This window comes from Erpetoichthys calabaricus, chromosome 1 (assembly GCF_900747795.2).
Source record: "Erpetoichthys calabaricus chromosome 1, fErpCal1.3, whole genome shotgun sequence".
Classification (NCBI taxonomy): Eukaryota; Metazoa; Chordata; class Cladistia; order Polypteriformes; family Polypteridae; genus Erpetoichthys; species Erpetoichthys calabaricus.
The window spans coordinates 148053955-148080230 of record NC_041394.2 but is presented as its reverse complement, the minus strand read 5'-3'; the positions used below and the strand labels follow the sequence as shown (position 1 = coordinate 148080230).

The following is a 26276-nucleotide window of genomic DNA, read 5'->3' as shown; positions in this document are numbered from 1 at the left end:
ATGCATTTATCTCTCTGCTCCACAAGGCTTATTCTCATCTGGAGAACGCTGGCAGCACAGTGAGGATTATGCTTTTTGATCACTCCAGTGCCTTCAATACTACCCAGCCATCCCTGTTAAGGGGCAGGCTCAAAGATACGCAGGTGGATGATACTATGGTGTCCCAGATAATGGACTATCTGTCAAGCAGACTGCAGTTTGTGAGACTCGAAGACTGTGTCTCAGATATGGATATAAGCAACACTTGAGGAATTCAAGGAACAGTCCTGTTGCCTTTTCTGTTCACTTTGCACACCCTTGACTATAAATATAACACCAGGTCATGTCACTTGCAGAAAGTCTCAGATAATTCTGCACTTATTGATAAAGGGAATATAGGAATTAGGTAGAGAACTTTGTTTCTAAGTGCAGAAAGAATGGTCTGCATCTAAAACATTAGCAAAACCAAGGAACTGGTTATTGAGTTTCACTACACCAAAAAGCATGTATGCCCGGTCACTATTTAGGGACTGGATGTTGAGTAGGTCCACACCAATGACTGGTTGTATTGGTATTGCAACAAAGAGGAACTATATAAGAAAATGCAGAGTAGGCTCTTTTTTCTTAGAGAACAGAATTCCTTTAATGTCGGTAGTGACATCCTTCACATCTGCTACAACTCTGAGATGGCCAATACAATTTTCTTTGCTGTAGTGTGCTGGTATGGTAACATCACTTCAAGAGTGAATCAGCTGAATCAACAAGCTAATTAAAAGGGCAGGCTCTGGGACATACTCTGGGCACCCTGGAGGAAGTAGCAAAGGAGAGAATTAGAACAAAAAAGTGCCATGATGAACAATGCACCACATCCTCTCTCTGATACATACAGTCATATGAAAAAGTTTGGGAACCCCTCTTAATTCTTTGGATTTTTGTTTATCATTGGCTGAGCTTTCAAAGTAGCAGCTTCCTTTTAATGTATGACATACCTTATGGAAACAGTAGTATTTCAGCTGTGACATTAAGTTTATTGGATTAACAGAAAATATGCAATATGTATCATAACAAAATTAGACAGGTGCATAAATTTTTAAACCCCAACAGAGATATTACATCAATACTTAGCTGAGCCTCCTTTTGCAAATATAACAGCCTCTAGACACCTCCTATAGCATTTGATGAGTGTCTGGATTCTGGATGGAGGTATTTTTGACCATTCTTCCATACAAAATCTCTTCAGTTCAGTTAAATGTGATGGCTGCTGAGCATGGACAGCCTGCTTCAAATCATCCCATAGATTTTTGATGATATTCAAGTCAGGGGACTGTGACAGCCATTCCAGACCATTGTATTTGTCCCTCTGCATAAATGCCTTTGTAGATTTCAAACTGTGTTTTGGATCATTGTCTTGTTGGAATATCCAACCCCTGCGTAACTTCAACTTTGTGACTGATGCTTGGAACATTATCCTGAATTTGTTGATATTGGGTTGAATTCAACCAACCCTCGACTTAAAAAGGGCCCCAGTCCCTGAACTAGCCACACAGCCCCACAGCATAATGGAACCTCTACCAAATTTGACAGTAGGTAGCAGGTGTTTTTCTTGGAATGCGGTGTTCTTCTTCCACCATGCAAAGCACTTTTTGTTATGACCAAATAACTCACTTTTTGTCTCATCAGTCCAAAGCACTTTGTTCCAAAATTAATCTGGCTTGTCTAAATGAGCATTTGCTTGCAACAAGCGACTCTGTTTGTGGCGTGAGAGCAGAAAGGGCTTCTGTCTCATCACCCAGCCATACAGATGTTCTTCGTGTAAATTGCGCTGAATTGTAGAACGATGTACAGATACACCATCTGCAGCAAGATGTTCTTGCAGGTCTTTGGAGGTGATTTGTGGGTTGTCTGCAACCATTCTCACAATCCTGCGCATATGCCGCTCCTGTATTTTTCTTGGCCTGCCAGACCTGGGTTTAACAGCAACTGTGCCTGTGTCCTTCCATTTCCTGATTACATTCCTTACAGTTGAAACTGACAGTTTAAACCTCTGAGATAGCTTTTTGTAGCCTTCCCCTAAACCATGATACTGAACAATCTTTGTTTTCAGATCTTTTGAGAGTTGCTTTGAGGATCCCATGCTGTCACTCTTCAGAGGAGAGTCAAAGGGAAGCACAACTTGCAATTGACCTCCTTCAATACCTTTTCTCATGATTGGACACACCTGTCTATGAAGGTCAAGGCTTAACGAGTTAATCCAACCAATTTGGTGTTGCAAGTAATCAGTATTGAGCAGTTACATGCATTCAAATCAGCAAAATTATAAGGGTACCCACATTTTTGCACAGCCAGTTTTTCACATTTGATTTAATTTCATACAACTAAATACTGCTTCACTAAAAATCTTTATTCGGAAAACACCCCAGTACTCAGATGCTCCTAGGAAATGAAAGACATACCACTTATCTTTTTTGTTGAAAGTAGAGTAAATTATTATGCAGGCTGAGAGGGGTTCCCAAACTTTTTCATATGACTGTAAACACTAAGTACAGTAGAACCTCTGGTCACGAATGTTTCTGAACATGTACAAATCGGGTTACGATCAAAATGTTTGCCAAAATTTCACATCTGTTCACGACCACACGCTCTGGTGGTGAAGAAAAACACTGGCGGACAGTTTCCCTTCCGGTTCGTACATGCCAATGATTTCCCATTCTCCATTTCCTATTTTCTTTTGTTTGCGTAAACAGGGCCTAACAAAAATGACGCACATGTTCTTGTACGAACAGTTTGTAAGGGTCTAGCGTGAACTTGGTTTAGCGTGAACTCTTGCAATGTTAGTTTTCTCTGTTCAAGGTTTTCTCAGTGTTATTCAATGTTTTTACATTTATTTTACTATTACACTGTGCATTCTATGGTATAATTAACTATTTTTGTGCTTAAAAATCTTAAAAAAAAATATTTACATACAGTTCGTATGGTCTGGAATGGATTAATCGTATTTACATACAATCTTATGGGGAAATTACATTTGGGTCACGACCAAATCGGGTTGTGTCCAGAGTTTTAGAATGAATTATGGTTGTGACCAGAGGTACCACTGTACTCTCATTCAAAGAATTATTCAGCAGAATTGTGTCAAGATAGACTACTGGAGCTCGCTCCTTTATACCAGCAGAAATATGCTTGCGTAAGGCCTTACTGTGACAATGACTGCCAAATTAGAAGTTTAATTTCTTTTTAGATTTTGTTTCTTGTTAGTCATTATTGCAAGTGTTCAGACCATAGTGTTTTTGTATATATATATGTATCTATCTATGTATATATTTATTTATTTTGAAGAGCTTCTGAAAAAAGCCAAATTTCTCCTTAGGGACTAATAAAGTGAAGTATTTATCTAAGTACCAATAAAAATACCTTTTGGTGCAAAGCTACAAAGAATACTGGTGCAGTGTCATTCAACATTATGCTGTGTACACTGTGGAGTGAGGAAAATGTTGGATTGAATGAAGAACTTTCAACATTTGAACCACGAGGACTCAAACTCTGATGCTGGTCAGTAGCATACAGAAATATTTGCCCATGTATCACTTTGATTTCATATACCAGTAGGGCATGAGTGTATGTTAATTTATACTAACTATAACTTATAACGTCCTGGGTATGACATTAATCTGCATCCAGTCCTGCAAGTAGGCTCTCCAACCTGCAGGGAAAAACCTGGGGGTTGGTGGCAGAATTGGCACTCCATCCACCATAAAAAAAACCTCACACTGTTCCGTTCCATCTGAACTAGTGTGGTGCTGAGGTGTCACCCATTACATGGCTGCACTTTGTCCTAATCTGGGGGATCCTAAGTTGATCGGTCATGTGGTGGGTGCGGCAATGCGCTGTATCAGCGCGTGCTCCTAACCTCTCTATACCTTATGAAATTTTGTACACTGTGTCATTGCAGGAGACATCCCATATCATTTGCTCTTTTATCAGCTAGCTTGCAGAACAATGGCTTTTCATTTCTGCAGGCCACAAGCATCTTATGATCGTGAAAAGGAGAATTGTCAATAATAACGAAAGATTACAAATTTGGCATATATAACAAATCAAATGTCTTTTTTTGCTTGAGACATTACCTTATTCAAATTAAACGGAAGTAAAATGACACAGCATGAATGCTCTGACTAAGATGACACAATTTCATGTTAGAAAACAATATCAGACAAATCAGCAGAAAATACTTTTTGAGAAGAAATTGAAAAGTACAAGTAAAATCTTTCTTACAATTATACAAGATCAAGCAAAGGTATTTCTTGGTCTACCCTGGCCAGAGTTTTTTTTTTTTTAATTTATTTATTTTTTTAAGTTGCTTGCCTGTAGAATTTACCAGCAGATCACAGACTTTGCAGCATTTCAATTGCCTCAGCTCAAAGCATAATTGCAAAGAAATCAAATGGCTGCTGTCCAGCATAGTACAAACTACAAGCCATTTTTAAAGTAAGTGAGGACATAGAGTGCCAAGACAAAAATGATGTCAGCCTGCAGAACATCAAACAAAATGTGGTCCTAAAGACAGGGATTTGTATAAATTTGAACAGTTACAGAAATGTGAACACAGCTAAAATTATGCTTAATATCCCCTTTCTGATTGGGTAAGAAGAATGCCTTTCTCTAAAGCTGTGGTAGTGTACTATTCCAAGCCATAGTAGCTGTGTCTTTTGGCATAATATGTTAAGTCTGTCTCATCCGCTTACCTTCTCGTCTCATCCTCTTGCCCTCGAACTCTCTGAGTTCTTACCCACTGCTCAAGCTGAAGCATTGAATTAGTCCTCTGCATTGTTTTTTCTGGCTCATGGTGTACTGTGTTCTGTACAGAAGTACTTCCAATTTCAGTTGTGTTTAGATTGTCCCCAGAAACATTTATCTGTACAGGCCTGCACTGACCCACTTGTACTGGTACATTTGTTATTGTCTCACTTTCTCCTGCTGAAGGGTGCATCTTTATGCTGTTTATTTTTGTTAAAGGTCTTTCAATACCATCCTTCTGAAAGCCATACTTTTCAGCATCTTTGTTTTTTTTTTCTTCAAATTTTCCAACTTCCCGGTTCTTCTCATTGTTTTGTGCTTCTGGTCTGGTTAGAACCTTGTGCTTAATTACATTGTTGAGGTCTTGGGAGCCAGGATGATCCATCTTGAGTTTCTCAATCCTGTGCAAAAAAAAAAGAAAAAAAGAATTTGGGATAATCTTAAAATTACTGTCACACTATTCTCTCATTCATACAACTTTATCAATGCTCACTCCTGTCTTACAGGGCTTTACTGGGCTCTGACTTTAGGCTGTGACAGCATTTTCTGCCAGGTTACCATTCAAATAGTAGACAACTTATCAAACCATTGTGCAAGTACTAATGATATTCAATAGACCAAAGATGATATTTGTCCTGGTCTAGTAACTGGGAGACATAAATTACTAGATAAAACAATAAAGCATCATTTTATTTCTTAAACAAAATAAAGCATTCACCAGTAAAAATTTAAAAGCACAGGAATGCCAGTTGTGGTCATGAGAAATAAGATATTAATATACATAAAAATTGTGTATGTGTATGTATCACTAAAAATAATATGAACAGCAAAAGAATAATACTAGTAAATAAATAGTGTCTGGACAAGTTTCCAACTTAGAACTGAGGACTGAAGGGAACCGCTAGGACAATGAGGCTCAGTTATATTACTGTATACTAGCAGCCCGCTTCTTCTCTTCTTCCGTCGGCATCTTTTTGTGTTAAAACTGATTAAGTCAGTCTTTGTGTTGCAATTACTTAGTACATTTTCTTTAAATTTTCTCTTAAGCTGGCACTTAAGTGTTCAATCTGCCTCAAGAATGATTTGACATATGAAGAGGTAGGGGAAATGACGGTGAAGGTGGTAGGGATGAGAACGGCGCCCTGCTGCTGAGAGTTAATTCTACAATAAAATAAAATAAAATAAAAATAAAAAGAGTAATAAAAATCATTACCCGAAAGCGGACAGCCGAGGTCACATAGTACATGTGTACTAAATTTCAGGTCAACAGGTCAAACGGTTTGCAAGCTACAGGTGAATTAAAATCCTGGACAGACAAGCTGACAGACATGGTAGCGTATTATATAAGAAGATAAATTGTATATTCTTTCATAGTGCACTGTGTAGTTGTGTTTACTTTGGCAATCACTTTTCACTGGAGCCATATTTCCCTTTCTTTAATTAATATACTAACATAGATTTGTGGATTGACTTGCTGTACTCTATTGAAGTGGCAAGATCATACAGTACATGCTCTAAAAACAGATTAAATTAGGAAAATGATTGCAGGATAGACACAAATAAAAGGATATTAAGAGTTTAACAGCAGCATCTATCAACTACTATTAACATTTTTTTTAAAGGCGTTCACTTCTTATGCTACAACAAATTAACTGGAAATGAAAGAACTCAATACAGTATATGTTAACAAATATCTGGTTGTTTACAGCAGTTTAAAACACATGCTGTGCAGATATGGTATGCAACAGGATCTCACATACTACTTATTGTCATTACTAAAATGAGCTGACCAATGCCACTAAATTGAGATGACTTCAGCCCGGGTTTAACCTCAAACTCAGGCAGTGCCTTGCATCTTTTTTTTATACAGTATTATCTGAATTGCACAATTGATTAAATCATTCCACATCTCAAAAGAGGTACATATTACACTTATTGGCAACTTTAAATTTGTTCCATAAGGGTAAGCATAGATCTATATATGTGAGGGTGGATTTTTATATCACACAATGGTGCACTTGAGAAATATAAATTCAGATAAATTCATTCTTACACAATGCATTTATTCATATATATACAGTACTCTAAAATTATTGCAAATATATTAGTTAAAAAAGGAGATGACATGCTACAAAAGCAATGCTGAAACAACAATACAGACTGTATAATGAAATTTAAGAACTGTGTATCTGTCTTTTTTTTTTTTAATTTAGATAAAGATTCCAGAAAAATACAATGTAGGGCATATAATACATTTCTTTTTTTAGTAACAATACGTAAGTTACAACACAAAATACAGAAAAGAACAAATGAAGTAATAATTTAAAGCAGGTTTGATTCTTGAGATCATAAGGCAGCTCTGTAATACAGGCAATAAAAAGTTCTGTCAAGTAACAGAATTTAACAGAATTTGATTTTTAAAAGAAGGATTTTGAAAGTATTACCTTAATGGTTCTGGCTGTTACATTTTGAATTAAAAGTAGAATTGTAAGTAAATAATCAGAACATTCTTACAAGTATTCCTACTATACAAAATGTGACTGATTCAATTACAGTGGAACCTCGGTTCACAACCATAATTCATTCCAAAACTCTGGTCGTAAACCGATTTGGTAGTGAACCGAAGCAATTTCCCCCATAGGATTGTATGTAAATACAATTAATCCATTCCAGACCGTACGAACTGTATGTAAATATATATTTTTTTAGTTTTTAAGCACAAATACAGTTAATTATACCATAGAATGCACAGCGTAATAGTAAACTAAATGTAAAAACACTGAAAAACACTGAGAAAACCTTGAATAACAGAGAAAACTAACACTGCAATAGTTCACGCTATAGTGCTAGGAACCGCTCGCTAAAAACTTTTTTTTTTTTAATGAGTTTTAAGCACAGGGAAAAAAAGTAACATTTGAAAAATCCGTAATTTAATAAACCACCAAGAAAAGTAACATTGCAACAATGCACAGTACGAACCGATTGCTGTTAACAGAACTGAAAACAAAAACAAGCCTTCTCAACCTTATGCATCCAGTCCTCCCTCTCTCTTTCGTGTGTCTTTCTCGCCCGCCTGTGTGTGTGTGTGTGTGTGTGTGTGTGTGTGCATGTGTCTCTCTTTTGCGAGCCTGCAGCGCCTGTGTGTCTGTAGCGCGCTCCTGTGTGTGTGTGTGTGTGTGTGTGCGCCTCTCTCGTGCGCGCTCCTGTGTGTGTGTGTGTGCGCCTCTCTCGCGCGCGCTCCTGTGTGTGTGTGTGTGCGCCTCTCTCGCGCGCGCTCCTGTGTGTGTGTGCCTCTCTCGCGCGCGCTCCTGTGTGTGTGTGTGCGCCTCTCTCGCGTGCTCCTGTGTGTGTCTGTGCCTCTCTCTCGCGTGCTCCTGTGTATGTCTGCGCCTCTCTCTCACGCACTCCTGTGTGTGCGTCTCTCTCTCTTGCACATTCGCTGCACAGGAAATGCACAGGGAGAGACTGAACATGTACAAACTGAAAGGGAAACTGGCTTGTTCGTATACCGAGTGTGTGGTCGTGAACCGAGGCAAAAGTTTGGCGAACTTTTTGGTCGTAAACCGATTTGTACGTGTACCGAGACGTTCATGAACCGAGGTTCCACTGTATGTTCAAACACCCAATTCTCCAATGTTTCTAAGAAGGAAAAAAAAAAATTAAAAGTGTGAAACTAAAGGTTAAATTAGGCTAACAAACTAACATCTTCATTTCTAGACAATACAGCCAAACTAATTTTTACCTGCATGTGCTAATCCGTATATAGATATACTGTACATTTAAAATTCATTAATCACGGAGACTGAATGAAAAATGAACACCATTCTGCACATTTCCCTTCCATTGGAAAGACCTTAGAAGTAGTTCGGAAAATAAATAAAAAATATTCTAAAAACATATAAAAATTATTTCCTAAGGTTAAGACAATGTCTGTGAAATAATACATTTAAGCAAACTACCCCCCTCAAATAGTGATGTTAAGAAAAAAAAAAAATAAGATTATGGTTGAGGATAATTATGTCACTTAAGGATACTGAATAAATAACTTATTTTCTCAGATCAGAAGTCTCACTTATATTAAACTTGGCTGTTCGATATTAATTTAAAGTAAAATGTTTAAAAGTATAAATGAATATAAATTATTGTTGCAAGATAATAACAAACAGAAGACAGAATACTTAATACCTTTTAACTGGTTCAGTATGAACAAGAGCAGCATCAGTCATGACCTTCATCCATGACTCCATTTCTTTGGCTGTATCTGTGCAGAAGTAATAAGTCCGCATATTTGGATGTGTTGCCTGGTTGAAAATGACACATGAATTTCAACACGATGTCAATTGCCTGAAAAAAAAAAAAAAAAGAACAACTACATAAATTTACATTTTCAAAAATTTTAAAACTAAGGAAATTTTAATAAAATTTTTACACAAACATTTTGCCTGGGCAAGGATATCAGTTTGCTTACTAAATCAGTCTTGTACGTAGTTTCTAGCAATCACTGCTGGATTGCAGTAACACACTCAATACCTTTTATCCACTTATTCCATTCAAAATATGTTGATTTTGACTAAAATGGGATGTTTGAGAGAGAAATGGAAGATTGCTTCTTCCTTTAAAGGTTTTTAACTTAAAACATTTCCACATGTTAATAAAAATTGTGTCTGATTTTGTTTCTTGATTCACTATACAGAAACACAAATGTAGCTTTTTGATGCAAGTAACTATGAGTTGAACTGGGGGAAAAGGCCAAATTTGAACTGTTGAATTGGGGATATATTTGTTTGACAATCTGTGGAAGTTTCTGGAAAAAAAATAATCAGGTAAGCAACAGAGACGGTTACACTTTTAAAACAGAGTGGTAAATGAAGAGTCAAAAATACAGATTGTTTTTTGGTTATGATCATAGTAATTCTATTCTGAGTGGGCCAGAAGCAAGGATATATGAAGAAATCCTTAAACTCCCAGATTTAAATGCCACTCATCCTGCACTAAGTAATCTCCTTAGTGTTTAATCATGAGAATACTGAAACTGACCAAAAAAATAAAAAAACAAAAACAGATGTGAATGTTAGTAGGCTTCGCGCCCTAGGAACCAAGTTACCCGAATTACTCTATAACATTTCAGTAATTATTTACCGTTCTGATGTTGATCTTTCTGATCATAAAATAGATCATTACAATAGTAATTGACAAGAAGAATTCATAATTAATTGCAGAATTATGGTATTTGAGGGTTCCTCTAGGGTGCCTCTTTCTCTTGCATGATTTGGCTCAAAAACTAACCAGCACATCATCATCTCATAACAGGCTTAAGTCTCGAGTCTGGTATTTTTCCATCCAGATGTTTTAGCTCTAGGCCGTCCTCAATAAACTATGACACATAGACAAACAGACAAATATCGATATTTTCGGTATCAGGGGACCCTAAAACCGGAGATTGAAATTTTTGACGAATCTAAAGCTTTCACACCTCCCCCATAGATAAAAAGCTATGGTGGGGGAGGGCAGAAAGCAAAAATGTTCCTATTTTGTCTAGTGCTGTTATATACTTTTTAAGATAAACACCACACACAGTATTCCAAATGTGGACTCAGGGGTTTTGAACTTAATTTAAGCATAACCTACCTTGACATATGCACAACATGCCATATAATTCAACATCTCTTAGCCTATTTAATTATTTTTATACACCATCTGATAAAAGACAAGGACAAATCCAGCAGGACTCCCAACTATTTTTCATTAGGTTAGCTTACAAGTTTGAGACCTATCACTGTGTAACTACAGAACATTAATTTTTATCTAATTAGATTAACACTTACTTGCCACATATCTAACCAAGTCTGAATTCTGTTCAAGACAATCTGCAATTATTGTGCTGACATGGCTGTGTCCTCCAATTTTGATAGTTTAGTATCTTCTACAAACCTAAAGAACTTGTTACTTATATTTCTATCAAATTAATTTAAGAAAATGACTAGAGACTTCAGAATAATGTTAGTTTTATTTTCTAAAGAAAATAAAAAGCAAAGGAAGCACATGAATAGGGTATTACTGCACACTACTCCAAATACAACTCATTGACAAAATAACATTTCTGATTGTTGTGTATTCCTTTTAAAGTAATCAAATTAAATGAGAGGACAAGTATTACAATGTAATTGGTCAGATTTGGGTAAAGTCTCCAGTCTAGAAATTGCTCCTCTGGAAATTACTACTTAGAAGGGCATTTCCCTGCCAGCTTTCCACTGGAAAGATAATTTCTGTACTTCAGTGTCACATGAACACAGAACTAAAAACGTCTATTTGATTAATATCACTAAGTCCCATCTTTAACAGTTACATGGCTGGCCCAGTTCATTTTTTTAAATTACATAACGGGATATTTGCTAGCTTACTTTAAAAGGAAAAGGACCTTTTCATGAACTGAAGCCATTCCTTTACATTCACCAGAATAAGCTGGAAGCACATTGGTTGTACCGATACCTCAAATATACAAATTCTTTGATTTAAATCATATGCCTGATGATTAGGAGAAGTTTCTATATAGTTTGGTTTTCCTCCCACATTCTAAATAACTGAAATTAACCCAGCCACAGGGGATGCACAAACAAGTGTGTTTCTTCGTGCCAGTACCAAGCCCAGATAAATGGAGAAGGTTACGTCAGAAAGGGCATCCGGTGTAAAATTGGGCTACTGTTGGCCGAAGAAGAAGGAGAAGAAGAGGGGGGAGACGTGTCCGGAGGCAGGAGGAGAGGAGGAAAGTAAAGAAAGTGGAACTGAGGGTAGGAACTTTGAATGTTGGCAGTATGACTGGTAAGGGGAGAGAGTTAGCAGATATGATGGAGAGAAGGAAGGCTTATATATTGTGCGTGCAAGAGACTAAACAGAAGGGGAGTAAGGCCAGGTGGATCAGAGTTGGATTCAAATTATTCTATCATGGTGTGGATGGGAGGAGAAATGGGGTAGGATTTATTCTGAAGGAACAGTATGTCAAGAGTGTTTTGGAGGTGAAAACAGTGTCAGGCAGAGTAATGATTATGAAGCTGGAAATTGGAGGTATGATGATGATGAATGTTGTTAGTGCATATGCACCGCAAGTTGGGTGTGTAATGGGTGAGAAAGATAATTTTTGGAGTGAGATGGATGAAGTGATGAACAGTGTACCCAAGGGACAGAAAGTGGTGATTGGAGTGGATTTCAATGGGCATGTTGGTGAAGAGAACAGTGGAGATGAGGAGGTGATGGGTAGGTATGGTGTCAAGGAGAGGAATGAAGAACGTCAGAGGATAGTGGATTTTGCCCAAAAGGATGGACATGGCTGTGATGAATACATATTTTAAGAGGGAGGAACACAGGATTATGTACAAGAGTGGAGGAAGATGCACACAGGTAGATTACATCCTATGCAGAAGAGTTGATCTGAAGGAGATTGAAGACTGCAAAGTGGTGGCAGGGAAAAGTGTAGTTAAGCAGCATAGGATGGAGGTCTGTAGGATGACATTGGAGATCAAGAAGAGGAAGAGAGTGAGGGCAGAGCCAAGGATCAAATGGTGGAAGTTGAAAAAGGATGACTGCGAGGTTGAGTTTAGGGAGGAGGTGAGACTGGCACTGGGTGGCAGTGAAGAGTTACCAGACAGCTGGGAAACTACAGCAGATGTAGTAAGGGTGACAGCAAGAAGGGTGCTTGGCGTGACATCTGGAAAGAGGAAGGAGGAAAAGGAAACCTGGTGGTGGAATGAGGAAATACAGGAGAGTATACAGAGGAAGAGGATAGCAAAGAATAAGTGGGATAGTCAGAGAGATGCAGAAAGTAGACAAGAGTACAAGGAGATAAGGCGCAAGGTGAAGAGAGAGGTGGCGAAGGCTAAAGAAAAAGGTGTATGATGAGTTGTATGAGAGGTTGGAAAGATGTGCAGCAGGTTAGGGTGATAAAAGATAAAGATGGAAACGTACTCACAAGTGAGGAGAGTGTGTTGAGCAGATGGAAAGAGTACTTTGAGAGGCTGATGAATGAATAGAACGAGAGAGAGAAGAGGTTGGATAATGTGGAGATAGTGAATCAGGAAGTGCAACGGATTAGCAAGGAGGAAGTAAGGACAGCTATGAAGAAGATGAAAAATGGAAAGGCCGTTGGTCCAGATGACATACCTATGGAAGCATGGAGGTGTTTAAGAGAGATGGCAGTGGAGTTTTTAACCAGATTGTTTAATGGAATCTTGGAAAGTGAGAGGATGCCTGAGGAGTGGAGAAGAAGTGTACTGGTGCCGATATTTAAGAATAAGGGGGATGTGCAGGACTGCAGTAACTACAGGGGAATAAAATTGATGAGCCACAGCATGAAGTTATGGGAAAGAGTAGTGGAAGATAGGTTAAGAAGTGAGGTGATGATTAGTGAGCAGCAGTATGATTTCATGCCAAGAAAGAGCACCACAGATGCAATGTTTGCTCTGAGGATGTTGTGGAGAAGTTTAGAGAAGGCCAGAAGGAGTTGCATTGCGTCTTTGTGGACCTGGAGAAAGCATATGACAGGGTGCCTCAAGAGGAGCTGTGGTATTGTATGAGGAAGTCGGGAGTGGCAGACAAGTACCTAAGAGTTGTACAGGATATGTACGAGGGAAGTGTGACAGTGGTGAGGTCTGCGGTAGGAGCGATGGATGCATTCAACGTGGAGGTGGGATTACATCAGGGATCAGCTCTGAGCCCTTTCTTATTTGCAATGGTAATGGGACAGGTCAACAGATGAGATCAGACAGGAGTCCCCGTGGACTATGATGTTTGCTGATGACATTGTAATCTGTAGTGATAGTAGGGAGCAGGTTGAGGAGACCCTGGAGAGGTGGACATATGCTCTAGAGAGGACAGGAATGAAGGTCAGTAGGAACAAGACAGAATACATGTGTGTAAATGAGAGGGAGGTCAGTGGAATGGTGAGCATGCAGGGAGTAGAGTTGGCGAAGGTGGATGAATTTAAATACTTGGGATCAACAGTACAGAGTAATGGGGATTGTGGAAGAGAGGTGAAAAAGAGAATGCAGGCAGGGTGGGATGGGTGAAGAAGAGTGTCAAGAGTAATTTGTGACAGACGGGTATCAGCAAGAGTGAAAGGGAAGGTCTACAGGACGGTAGAGAGACCAGCTATATTATATGGGTTGGAGATGGTGGCACTGACCAGAAAGCAGGAGGCAGTGCTGGAGGTAGCAGAGTTAAAGATGCTAAGATTTGCACTGGGTGTGACGAGGATGGATAGGATTGGAAATGAGTACATTAAAGGGTCAGCTCAAGTTGGACAGTTGGGAGACAGTCAGAGAGATAAGATTGCGTTGGTTTGGACATGTGCAGAGGAGAGATGCTGGGTATATTGGGAGAAGGATGCTAAGGATAGAGCTGCCAGGGAAGAGGAAAAGAGGAAGGCCTAAGTGAAGGTTTATGGATGTGGTGAGAGAGGACATGCAGGTGATGGGTGTAACAGAACAAGATGCAGAGGACAGAAAGATATGGAAAGATACGGATGATCCGCTGTGGCAACCTCTAACGGGAGCAGCCGAAAGAAGAAGAAGAAGATTCTAAATAACTGAAATTGGGCTTAACTGGAAATTCGTAACTGGCCTGATGTGAGAATAGGTATACTGTACTGTATCTTCAGCATCCTATAAGCTACAATGCTTTGAATTTTTTTTCCCCCAAAATGTCTGCTCCTGGTGAAAACTGCATCTCAGTTTTTCCTTATTGGAATTACTGAGATAGCGCATTGTTGATTTAATATTTTGCTGATTTCTTACACAGACAATGTTTAATTCATACTTCCCACAGTATTTATTGTTTAATGTAATTGTTTTACAGTAGCAATTATTCCCCTTTCTTGTGTTTAACAGTTGTTGATTATAAGAAGGTAGCTGTTAGTGGTATAATATTTTTCCAGCATTCTGGACTAGTAGGCTGTTAGCTTATATGTTTATGGCTGACTAGTTTGGATACTATTTAAAAGGCCTTATGTGGCCATATTTTGGTGATGTGTGCGATACAACAAAGGCAAAGCAACAACTGGTCTAAAAATCATATTATGACTTATAAAGTTTATTTCTAATTAGAAATAAGTAAATAGCCGTAAGTATAGGCATTTACCCATGAACTTGACATTCCTGGGTGAAATCTTTACAACAGAGTTCATCAAATAAAGTTGATCTGTGGCCAAATTCTTGCTAAGCAAATATAAGAAACATTAAAGCTCCTCCCCACCACAATTTAACAGACAAAAACCCTCCTTTATTACTTAGCTACTCTCAAGCAATTATCTAGTCATTCACATCGCACAAGTTAAGTTAGTTCAAATCAGCCAAATTTTTATCTATGCAAGATAAGGAATCATCAGGCACATAATACACTGAGTTTACTCTGGTGCCATGATCATTCCAAAAACACAAAGTAAATTATTTAAATTAATTTTTTTCTCATGAAATCTACAATGGTTGTATTTAATTGGGTAACTTTTAGTCAGGAAGTATCTTTCAAAGTTCACATTGCAAGTTACAGTAGCTATCAGAATGAGTTTGTCAAGACAAATGTCTCGTCAAAATGATTTAAAAAGGAAAATTGGTGTAATTGTGAATTTAAGCCCAATATTCTGAATATCTTTTTGTGAACTGTAAGGTATGGACCGTACGAACAAAATGGTAAATGTGGAATGAATTATTTAATTTCATTTTGAATTATCTCCAGCAACTTTTTAATATGAATTCAGGACCTGACCGTGCTCTCTGCACATAGCTGATTTAATAAAAGCCTAATGTTTACAGATTCTACTTAATTTTAATATAAATGGGAAAAATGTGTTTAAGGATGGCTTGGCTGGGGAAAATCCTGTAGGAGGCAATGATATTTCAGTTGAAATTAGGCTACTGCAATTTTACTTTCATTTTCAGTTCTATTAAAATTGCTGTAACAAAACATGCTCTGTACCAAACTTGATATTATGAAAATCAGTCACAATCTTTTATTGAATCATTGATATTCTGTTATACCGTTAATAGCATTTCTCAAACCAAATGTACTGTGATAATATCTCAGACTTTCTCCAACATTCACCTTCCTAAACAGATTTAATGCACTGAAACAACCTGAGGTGTGGTGGAGGACAAATGGCTTTTGGCACAACCTTTATTAGCTCTTTTCTGACAAGGACACAAGCTAACTCATGCTGTTGGCCACAGGGAATTCCTGGTGAAGTACTTTAACTGCTCAGGTAAATAGCTGTCTTCACTAGTTCTCCTCACTGTATCCTGTATCTTCTCATTCTTTTCCAGTCCAACCATGCTTACCCACATATTTCCTCACAGATCAAAGTTGCTATATTATTTATGAATTATCATGCAAAATTAATGTGTAATATATGAAATATTCACAACTATTTTGAAATGAAACTCAATTAATTTAGTAAACAAACAGCAGTAAGCAGTAAAAAACCAACGCTGAGAAGCTTCCACAAAGGATTCTCCGAAAGTGTCCAAAAATTCTTTTATGGTTGAGTGGGAAATACCCCTCCATGTGTAAAATAAGGGTGTACTCACACTGACAATTCCTTCAGTGCCTGAACATGTTTGTCCACATGTAACCCTGCAAAGTCTAGTTCATTTGACTAGTGTGATCACTCTGTGCCAGGCCAACCATAACGTGACCTGGCCTTCTTGGAAGAGGTGGGCTTGAGCATGGTTCAGTAGCATTCGGGAACAGTGTGATCGCTAAACGTGCCCTATCACGGAAAACAAACAAGACATCAATGATGTGACAAGTCAGATGGTGCAATTCCTATTTCATTCAATACCATTTCAGTTAAAAACAGGTTTTTATTCACACCTTACACATAAAAGTGAATTGTAGTTGTTAATTTGTCTCCGTAAAAATTATGGTCATGATGAAAGCGTGCCCGGGCCCAGAATGTTAAGCGCAGTGTGAGAGCAGGCCAGCGGGGGAGAAAGGGGGGCAGAAAATCACGCTTGGGCACAGTATGGAACAAATGTGCCTTGTGAGAGTACACCCTAAGTATCTTTAATACTCACAAATTGACAGTACAGAATAGCACTCTTTGCCAGTGCCATTATAGTAATAGTAAAATAAAGCTACATTTTCTTTTTTACTTGCATACAGTTGGTGAAAACTTACATTAATAATTTAGTGTTTTAGCATGCCACACGTCTTCATGCTTCAAAACTCCTTTCCAAATATGGCCAAACAATCTAGTAAAATTATATTATTTACTTATACTGTTTGAAATATATTTAGTTGCATAAAATGAATGAAGAAATGATAATAGAACTCACTATTGCTGTGATACTTAAAATCTGGACTGAGAAATAGCTAAAAGCTAACATATTCAAAAATGTATTATGGTGTACCTTAAATACTTTTATTCTTTTAACTGGGTGTCTCAGTTTTATATGTCAGAGAAAACAGTAATTGTGAGAGTCGGAGACAATTTTGGGTACCTGGAGTTGGCAAAAATGTACCGACTCTGACTCCTAATAAATTTAAATTGTAATGACAAAAAAATACAGCAAGTTCAAATGTCCCATTTCACAAACAATACTCATAGTTAAGTACTTCTCTGATGTAAGAATAAAGCCCAGTGCATAGCTGTGTTACTACTAGTGTGAAGTTCAGCAGAGCTATTATACAACCTGACATTCACATATTGTAATCTGGATTATGGTACATTACAAAAAGTGTTTTCATTTTATTTCAGATATAATGTGTTTAACAAGTTCATTTGAGTGTAAACAAGTTCAATGATGTAGGTGTAGGTGTGTGCTATGGCCTGATGTGTGTGCAGGGGTTATTGTCTTTTGTTTAAACTGGCCAATATGGTATAGAGTCAGCTTCCTATCCAGTAGTTCTGGGGTTAAATGATGTGTATGTTGCCTTCCTTCAATTAACGTGGAAAATACATTAGCATATTAAATACAGAAGAGTCGGAGTTGGGGAGTCAGAGTCAGAAGTGCTGAAAACTAAGGAGTCAGAGTTGAAGGATTTATCTACTGACTCCACAGCCCTCATTGTGATTGCTTTAATTAAAATTACATTTTAATACTGAAGTAAAACTTCTCAAGATACCCATGTTCAGTATTCTGCAATGTAGCAACTTTGCCAGAGTAGCAAAGATATATTAAGCAAAAAATCAAAAGAATAATCTGCCATAAGCCAAAATATTCCTAAACATATCCTGAGAAAATACTACCTTTGGAAGATAGAATAAAGTATGAATGTACATCACAAAAACACAAAAGTGTGACAAGTGGAGGGCTGTATGTAAGAACTATGTGGATTTCAGTGGTTTAAGTAAATGGTAAAAAAAAAAAAAAAAGACAAATCTGTTGAAACCCCAAAAATCATATAGGATCTTCACATTTTTGTTCATATTGATTACAAAAGATATCACGCAATGTTCTATACTTTTTTAGAGTAAAGAATAAAACCACTATTTAAGAATTACTAAAAAGAGTAAAAAAGGAAACGTAAGACTAATTCAAGTTTTATACCAGCTCAGCTGATGTTTTGCTCTTTGAAGGACAATATGTAGAATGAGAATAAGAGAAACAAAGCAAACTGCTTGTTAAGATGGAAAACCGGTTTCACAACAATTTAGAATATTTCTTTGCATCTGCTCCAAAAATACCAAGCAAAACGCATCAAAATGGTTAGAAAATATTTCGTAGTATTGATTATATGACTATAGTAACAGACTTAACCCTTTTTCCCTTGTAAAATATAAGTAATTGCATTTAAAATATGATCTTGGCAAGGAATTACATTCTCTTATGGTATTACACTTATTTATGTTAAGTAATATTTTTATTCATCCTTCTTATTATATCTATAATATCCAATTTTGTTGCACAAAAATAACCATTACTCTGTCCATTTTCTTAATAGTTCAATCAAACCATGAATAGGAACAACATCTGCAGCAGCAAATGATACACACCAGAAACCCATCAGTGAGAAGATTTTAGTTAACAACTAGTAACATGAAAAATATATTGCTTATTACACAGATCTATCTGTTCAGTTAAATATACATGCTTCAGTGTATGTCTTAAAGCGTCAACAGTTTTAGGGTCAAATTTCAGTGTCCCAGGTCAGCCTTCAGGCAAAATGCAGACAATGACATTTCAAGCATAATTTTTAACTTCACAACTGGAATCTTAAAATAAATGTTAAAAAAATCAATCTCATTTTTACACTTTTGAGTTCAGAAGAAGCCTTACTTTGTAAATAATACAGTATGTCCTCTTTAAATGTTTCAAACCAATTGGTGTGATTCACAGGCATAATACTAATCTTAATTTGCATTATAAATTTCACTTGCGTGCGTTTAGACAATCAATGGACACATTTATCAATAAATCTCAATTAAACATCATTACTTACTGTATGTATTTAATTAATTGCTTTAGGTGAAACAGTGAACAAGTCATTTGAAATTTAATCTAGGTGAATCCAAACTAAATTTAGACATCAACTTTTAGCAAACAACGGTAAGAGAAAACTAGGCACAGCAACACATAACTAACACTTTACCTCATAACATTTATTTTGAAGTTTACTTGAAATGGCTCCAGGTAATCATATTTTTCATACAATTCTCCTGCATGTGCTAATAATATGTCCATCACTAATTTATGAGAAGGTTTAAATTTTTTACAATTATTTGTATTGTATTTATTTAAAGAACTATTACTAATGTAACCAAGGAAGACTTCTAATTTGCATATAAATGTGTCCAAGACAGGCACTACTTTCAGTGACTTTAAAGTTGATTTGCAAGTTTCACAATGAATGCATAAAATTAAAAAAAAAAAAAAAAAGACTGCAGCTACTTGTGCACTTTCAAAATTTGTTTACTTGCTCTTATGCCAAAACAAAATGGTACTTAGCAGTTGCTTAAAGGCAAACAGTCCTTCAATATACTATCAAAATTAACGTTTCTCCATTCTTTACCTCAATGTTTTAGCCATTAAAATTTGCAATAGTTTTTACATCACCTTTGAATAACTTTTATGCAACTTTACCTCTCTTCCAATTATAAAGTTCAAGTGCTGTGCACTCCAATAGACAGTGGTATAATATGCTGAGGACCCGTTTCCCACGATTACATACAGTACACTCCTTTCAAACGGCATTCATTCTTAAAACACTTGCAAGGTGTACAAGCATCATCTGCAGCGATGCTGAAGCAAGCAAAAGAGCAACAGCATTGCCTGAAAAGTTCAACCTGACTGGGGAAACATAATTAATTCAGCTAAAGAAATAAAAATGACCATCATTTCATATAGTGGCAATCTCAAGTTTAGTTATTTGGTTATTAACATTATTGATTATTTCAACAATTTATATCAATAATCTAGGGAAAAGATTAAATATTTTCATTACATACCTTGTCTGAAATCCTGTTTTTTATACTACCACTTTGCCATTTGGACAATTTTCTCAGTCTGTGAAGATTTTTGCTCACAAACTGAAATAATTGGGCATCAATCATCTATTGTGTTACTGGCTTATCGATTTTCTTTCTATTAGAAAGCAGGTGGTGAAACAGAAAGACAACATCTGTAAGCCCCACACTCTGACTAAGGGATCTTTACAGGCTTGTGTTTTACGTTCGTTTTGTTCATTTGTCAGATCCAGAGAACTGGATTTTACAATGTGGATTCTTGCTAATAGTCTTGTTTGTTGATGATATTACTATTTTTAGTGTGATCACAAATTTATGATGAGCCTACATACAGGAATGAGGCAACTGAATCCGTCTAACAGTGTACTCTTAATAATACTGAAACATATACAAAAAACAACTGTTCAAAGGCAAAAGGTTACTCTGTTCTTTACTAATCAACAATCATAAAGTTGCTTTCTTAGATAATAAAAATTTGGAAACACATCAAGGGTTTAATGTCTATTATGGTCAAGAAAGTTTATGAGAGATCGTTTTTCCGATATTGAAACAACTGATATTTACTGAAAATGCGGTAGGTCTCATAACTAGTGATGATGAGTCAGCATGCAGGGACATCGAGATGCAGAAGCAGTCAGTGTGGTACTCCAGGAATAATCCCTCACTGAACACCTGCAAAACTAAAGAGATGGTCATTGACTTCAGGAGGCACAGAGCAGAGCCAGCCTCACTCTATATAAGGGGTGCTTAACCTGAGGTCTCTGCACCCCGAGGGGGTGCATGGATGGGTTTCAGGGGGTCCGTGGGGGTCAGATAAAAATTAACATTTATATTCACTATACAGCCTGGTACTGTTGATTTAGAGAAGATCTAGTAATAGTAGTAGTAAAGGTAGTAGAAAACATAGTAGTAGTACATCTGTTTTAATTTACACAAGAGGACTGTATTTCATAATAATAATGTTTACATTACTTTTTGGAGTACTAGGGTGTTGTACCGTGTTAGTCATTACTTTTTGTATAAAAAGGAGTATTTTTTTTAGATTGTTTACTTTAAAGTTTAATAATACTTTGTGTATGTCATATATGCATGAGACAATCAAATCTTGATAAATAAAGTACATTATATTCATTGCATGCAAAGTTGTGTTTATGTGAATATTTCTGGGGAAGGGGGTCCATAGCTTTAATCAGATTCTTAAAGGTGTCTGTGACTCAAAAAAAGGTTAAGAATCACTGTTCTACATCAATGGGGAACTTACATTTCTAAGGACCTGTCTTGGACAGCAAACACTCTGGCAGTGGTCAAAAGTCCCAACAGTGACTGCCTTTCCTGAGGGGAAGTTGGTGTTGACCTTCTACTCCTCAACCATCAACAGTGTTTTAGCATACTGTATTTCAACTTGGTATGCTGGCTGTACAGCAGCAGACAGTAAAGCTATGCAGAGGGTAATATCCATGGTAGAGAAAATCATTGGCTGCTTTCTGCTAACACCTGAGATTGCACAGGTGGTGAACCAGCAGAGGGTAGGGAAGGCTGAGGGGATCTGTGGTATCTGGGTTGAACTTCTCCAGGCTGGTGGTAAGGCTGTTCTCCTGGCATTGCAAGCAATCTTTGCTTCTATTGTGGGAGACGGGCGTCATCTCAACTGACTGGCATCCCTATCTGGAAAGGAAACGATGATCGCCTGGATTGCGTCAACTACAGGAGCATAATGTTCTCAGTGCCGGGTAAGGTCCTTGATAGGGTCATCCTCAATAGGATCCGTGAACACTTGCTCATCTGCCAGCACCCGGAGCAGTCTGGTCTCGTCCATTACGGGAGATGGACGTCTGAAGCGGAGCTCCGTTAGCTGTGGCTTTATTTTTTCTTTTATTTCTTATTATCCCGAGGTATCCTGTATTTGCCCAAACCGAGGAGTTTCTACTACAGTATATAAGCATTAGTAACAAGAAAGGTGGTCAGAAAGAAACAGAAAAGAAACCTAAAGCTACATCCAAGTCTAGACAGGCGTCGAGTCCAAGTGCAAGGTACGGCCTTTCAGAGACTGACCTGGAACAGGCAGGCAAAAGCACAGACTTCCCAGGACCCCGTTCCACTGTGTCATCTCCAGTCGAGAGCGAAAATGGGAGCGAAGGTGCAAGTGATGCAGGTCACAATAGCTCGCCGATTCCAGAAGATCACTTGAAACGAGATGGCCTTGCAGTCCGCACTTTCATCCACTCCTCGCAAGCCGGAAGCATCGGCTGTAATGGAAATTGCCACTTCACCCGTGGAGCACGAAAGCTGAAATGATCTGTCCGAACTGAAGGTAATGATTGCCACGGCCATAAATGACCTCAAGAAAGACATTCAGAAAAATATAAAGAAAGAAAGCGAGAAGATAAACGAGAAGCTGCGGCTGGAGCTGCAAGAGCTGCGGCAGGATAATAAAGACCTGGAAAAACATATATATATATATATATATATATATAATCGCTTTGATGCAGCCTTTAAAGGTATGCTGGGGAAAATTGAGGAACACATTCAGGATAATGTGTCCAAACTGAGAGCACTTGCCGATCAGCTGGAAGACATTAAGCAGACATTCACGACTTGAATTGAAACAGCTGAACAGTTGGCATCTACCATTGATTGAAAAGCTATTGCTGCGAATTCCGAATGCAAAAAACTCAGAGACAGATTTGTGGCTCTGGAGCATGGATGCAGAAGGAATAATATTAGAATTGAAGGTCTATCTGAGAATCGTGAAAGTCCAAACCCAGTGAAACTCGTAGCTGAACTGTTATCAAAAATAGTTGGAGAGGACTGTAAATCAGATACAGAGATATTGGCAGCTTATCGCATACGTGGATCAAATACCTCTAAACCTAGGACTCTAATTGTTCGCTTCGAGAGATTACAATTTAAGATTAAAGTAATGTCACTTCTGAGACAGAAACAAGAGATTATATTTGAAAATAATCACATTCGTATTTTCCCTGATTTCTCACCCTCAACAGCTGCTAAACGTGCTGCTTTTTACAACATTAAACTGGTTACGGAAAGCCGATATCAGATACAGCCTCTTGTATCCTGCCAAACAGAAAGGGTATATTCAAGACAAATATTACATCTTCTCAACCACAGAGGAAGTAGAAAAGGAGTTAAGAAAGCTGATGCCAACACTGTTTTGAAATATAATAGTGAGCCGCATCCTGTCATGGCATGGCAAGAAGATATTGCCTGCTGTCTGAGCCACTTGCAACGATACGGGTACCATAATTACACATCCTTTTTTCATCTTGGCCACTTTCTGTTTATGTGTTAATTACAATCATACACGTATGTGTGGAAGAAATTAAAGTAGTTTGTTTTTTCTTTTCTTTTTACTATTCTAAAGGAGACTGTTTAACATTATAGTCTTGGTTTATTGTTATTATTGCATTAGGGTTTACTATGCTTATCCAGGGCCACTTTTTAACACCATTCCCTGGGTTTATCATCTTAATATTTCAAGACTGTTGAAGATTACATTTTATGCATATAGTATTTAGACTTTATTGGCAATAGATATCTCTACTTTTTAATCCTCAAACGCCACTGCTGGGGGGCTTGTTTTGTTTTGGACGTGCTCTGTCTCTAGGTATTTCAGAGGACTGGAACTTTGTGAAGTGGGGTCCAGCCTCTTGTGGGGAGGCAAAATGGGGGGATGGGGGGGTGGGAGAAAGAGAGCAAGTTATATCTAATCTATCCTTTTAATCCTTATAATTATAATTACCATCGTAACAATAGACTGCATGGCAATAACTCATGGGAAAATTGGAAATTAAGGTTAAAGCTGTCAAACTTCCAGTAAAGACTACAAAATGACATCAAAAATTCAGAATCAATGTCTCCATGATGGGGCAGTTAACTTTGTGAGCTGGAATGTTAAAGGCCCAAATCATGAATTAAAGAGAAAGAAAGTATTCTCTCACCTAACAGGTCTAAATGCTAAAATAATATTTTTTTTTACAGGAGACCCACTTACTAGTTCTGGCTGCAAAAAGACTAGACTGGCCAAATATTCCATTCCAGCTTTACAAAGAAAACTATAGGTGTGGGAATTCTCATACATAGAACAGTCTCATTTGTAGCATCAGATGTAGTAGATAAGCCTCCTGTCACAGGGGTGATGACATCTAACAATGCAAAGACAATTACACAGTTTTTAACTGACCACAACTTATCATACCCCTGGAGGTTTCTAAACACAAACTCAAGAACATATTCCTTCTACTCACCAGTGCATCATTGCTACTCAAGAATTGACTATTTCTTTATAGATAATAATTTCTTGCCTACGATTAAATCTTGCAAGTACGATGCTACTGTTATTTCCGACCATTCCCTTCTGATCTTGGAGCTAAAATCATTATGCCCCACATACTCATCTCGCAGATGGCGTCTTAACCCACTTCTATTAGCAGATGAGAACTGTACAGAATTTATATCAAAACAAATCAGTTTCTTTCTAGAGACAAATACATCCTCAGAGGTCTCTGCAGGAATACTCTGGGAAACTCTAAAGGCCTTCTTAAGAGGACAGATTATTTCATATCTTTCCCACAGAAATAAATCAGAAACCAAGAAGGTATCAGAGCTAACCAGTGAAATTACTAGAATAGATCAAAAACATTCCAGGTGTCCAAGTGAGGCTCTTCATAGGAAAAGGCAGGCTCTGCATTCAGAGCTCCACCTTTTAACAACTAAAGAAACTGAACAACTAATTTTTAAATCAAGACATCATTACTATGAACACGGATAGAAAGCTAATAAGCTCTTAGCTCAACAAGTCCACAAGAAGGAAGTTCGCAATGCAATCTCAGTAATCACCAACACGAACGTTGATAAAATCATTGACCATAAAATATAATACACACATTTAGAGACTACTGTAAATCCTTACATTCTACTGAATTTAAAGAAAACAACACACAATCTAATGCATTTCTGGATGCATTACAGATACCATAAATAGATACTCTTAGTGCAGAGGAATTGCATAAACCTCTGGCACTATAAGAATTACTAGATGCTATAAAGTCACTTCAGAGTGGGAAAGCTGCAGGCCCAGATGGCTACCCTGTCAAATTTTGCAAGAAATTCTCCACTCAGCTAACTCCCCCTCTTATTACCAACATTTACAGAAGCTAGAGACAATCAAATTTTACCTCAAACTTTTCGCCAAGCATTAATCACCGTCTTTCCTAAACAAAACAAGGACTTTTAACAATGTGCATCATACAGACCAATTTAACTTCTAAATAATGATGTTAAGATACTCTCCAAAGTCCTAGTTAGAAGGATGGAGAAAGTGCTGCCTTCCATAATATCACAAGATCAAACTGGATTTATTAAAGGCCGAACTGAAAGAGATGATCGCTACACTGGCCACTGCCATGGCTATGGCCATAAATGATCTTAAGAAGGATAACAAGAATGAGCTTAAGAAGGCGAACATTGAGCTTAAGAACGAGCTTAAGAAGGATAACAAAGACCGGGAAACGCGTGTATTTAAACGTTTTGACATGAACTTTAAAGGCATGTTGGAGAAATTAGAGGAACACATCGAAGAAAATAGATCCAAACTGAAAATGCTTGCCGACCAGATTAATGACGTTACAGATCAGCTGGATAACGTTAAGCAGGCATTCACGGCTCGAGTTGAAACAGCGGAACAATTGGCGTCTAACGCTGATGAAAAAGCTACAGCTGCGAATTCCGAATGCAAAAAACTCGGAGACAGACTTGCGGCCCTGGAAGATGGGTACAGAAGAAATAATATAAGAATTGAGGGTATACCTGAGAAACGAGAAAGCTCAAGCCCAGTGAAATTTGCAGTAGAATTACTGTCTAAAATAATTGGAGATGATTTTAAACTCGACATTGAGATAGCAGCTGCTTATCGCACATACAGATCAAGTACGTTTAAACCTAGGTCTTTTATTGTCCGCTTCGAGCGACTACGATGTAAGCTTGATGTGATGTCACTTCTCAGACACTTATCATCTGCTCTCTGCTCTCGGAT

At 37.6% G+C, this 26276-nt stretch overlaps 1 protein-coding gene across 12 annotated transcripts in view; it reads right to left on the bottom strand.

The window, feature by feature from the left end:
* plekha5 (pleckstrin homology domain containing, family A member 5) overlaps positions 1–26276 on the bottom strand; it is a 493187-nt gene that overhangs the window by 128899 nt on the left and 338012 nt on the right. For 10 of the 12 annotated variants that reach the window (XM_051935440.1, XM_051935428.1, XM_051935392.1 and 7 more), the window contains 2 exons: positions 8959–9074; positions 4722–5174 (listed from right to left, as the gene is read on the bottom strand). In XM_051935440.1, the coding sequence (XP_051791400.1) occupies positions 4722–5174; positions 8959–9074 (569 nt within the window). Of the gene's footprint in view, positions 1–4721; positions 5175–8958; positions 9118–26276 lie in introns of those variants that run through there. The other 2 variants (XM_051935433.1, XM_051935446.1) reach the window with 2 other exon arrangements.